The 850-nt window shown below is 60.6% G+C and overlaps 1 protein-coding gene across 1 annotated transcript in view; it reads right to left on the bottom strand.

Moving 5' to 3' along the window:
- Window positions 1–344: 344 nt before the first annotated feature.
- Window positions 345–850, bottom strand: part of VOLCADRAFT_90244 (uncharacterized protein) — a gene marked incomplete at both ends in the record, with an annotated part of 10,512 nt that continues 10,006 nt past the window's right edge. Inside the window, 2 exons of the mRNA XM_002949776.1 lie at window positions 345–437; window positions 639–821. Of these exons, the coding sequence (XP_002949822.1) occupies window positions 345–437; window positions 639–821 (276 nt within the window). The remainder of the gene's footprint in view (window positions 438–638; window positions 822–850) is intronic.

The raw sequence follows: 850 nt of genomic DNA, 5'->3' as shown, positions 1-850 counted from the left end.
TTCAAGTATGCTGCTTCCCACTGGCAACCTAACGGTGGCGTAATACGCTATGAGGTCGTCACCACGCCGTGCCGTTGGCGGCATTCCTTTGCTCCCCCGTCGCCCTCGCGATCCCCCTGGAAAGCCCACGGCCATGCTGACGGTCTCCCAGGTCGGGGGGACTCTGACGACGCCACCGTCGCCGCCGTCGCTGCCGACGGCGACGGGATCAGCGACGGGATCGGCGACGATGTCGTACTCACGGCGACCATTGTGGCGCGAAATGGCGATTCCGGGTCCCCGGTTGAGGTGGTGATGTACGACAGCGCCGCCGAACGAGTGATGTCAGCGGCGGATATGGGTGTTCACACGCCGGGGAAGTTATCGTACTGCAAATGTACGGCTGGTGGCGCCGTTGCTGTTGCGTTGTCGGTGTCTGACCCAGCCCCGGCAGCAACCTGCGGTGTGAATGTTAGGATTTTAGGGTTTTAGGGACTTGTGGCTTTGAGGTTTTAGGGTTTTAGGGTTAGGAGTGAGGAAAGAAACGTCCTGAAGGAGAATGAATTTCACTAAGGCTGTGCAAGATGAACTTCCATGTCGTAATCAACGATTCTAACTGCCATTACTATCACGTGGCCGTTACCCCTAACGGCTCTTACCACAACGGCCATGGACGAGCGCCTCCGGGAACACAAGGACCTAGGTTCGCCGAACGTGAACTCGGGTCTGGGTAACGCAGCCTCCGCACCAGCAGCCGCCGCAGCAGCAGCTCGTCCCATGCGCCTATCTGCCGTACGGCCGACGGGAGCGCCGCTGTTTACTTCCAAGGTTTCGGCGCCACCCTCGATGCCGGCGGCGGCGGCGGCGGGTG

The sequence above is a fragment of the Volvox carteri genome (genome assembly GCF_000143455.1).
Source record: "Volvox carteri f. nagariensis unplaced genomic scaffold VOLCAscaffold_16, whole genome shotgun sequence".
In the NCBI taxonomy this organism is placed as follows: domain Eukaryota; kingdom Viridiplantae; phylum Chlorophyta; class Chlorophyceae; order Chlamydomonadales; family Volvocaceae; genus Volvox; species Volvox carteri.
The sequence above is the reverse complement of the archived record's forward strand: the minus strand, read 5'-3'. Positions and strand labels throughout refer to the sequence as shown.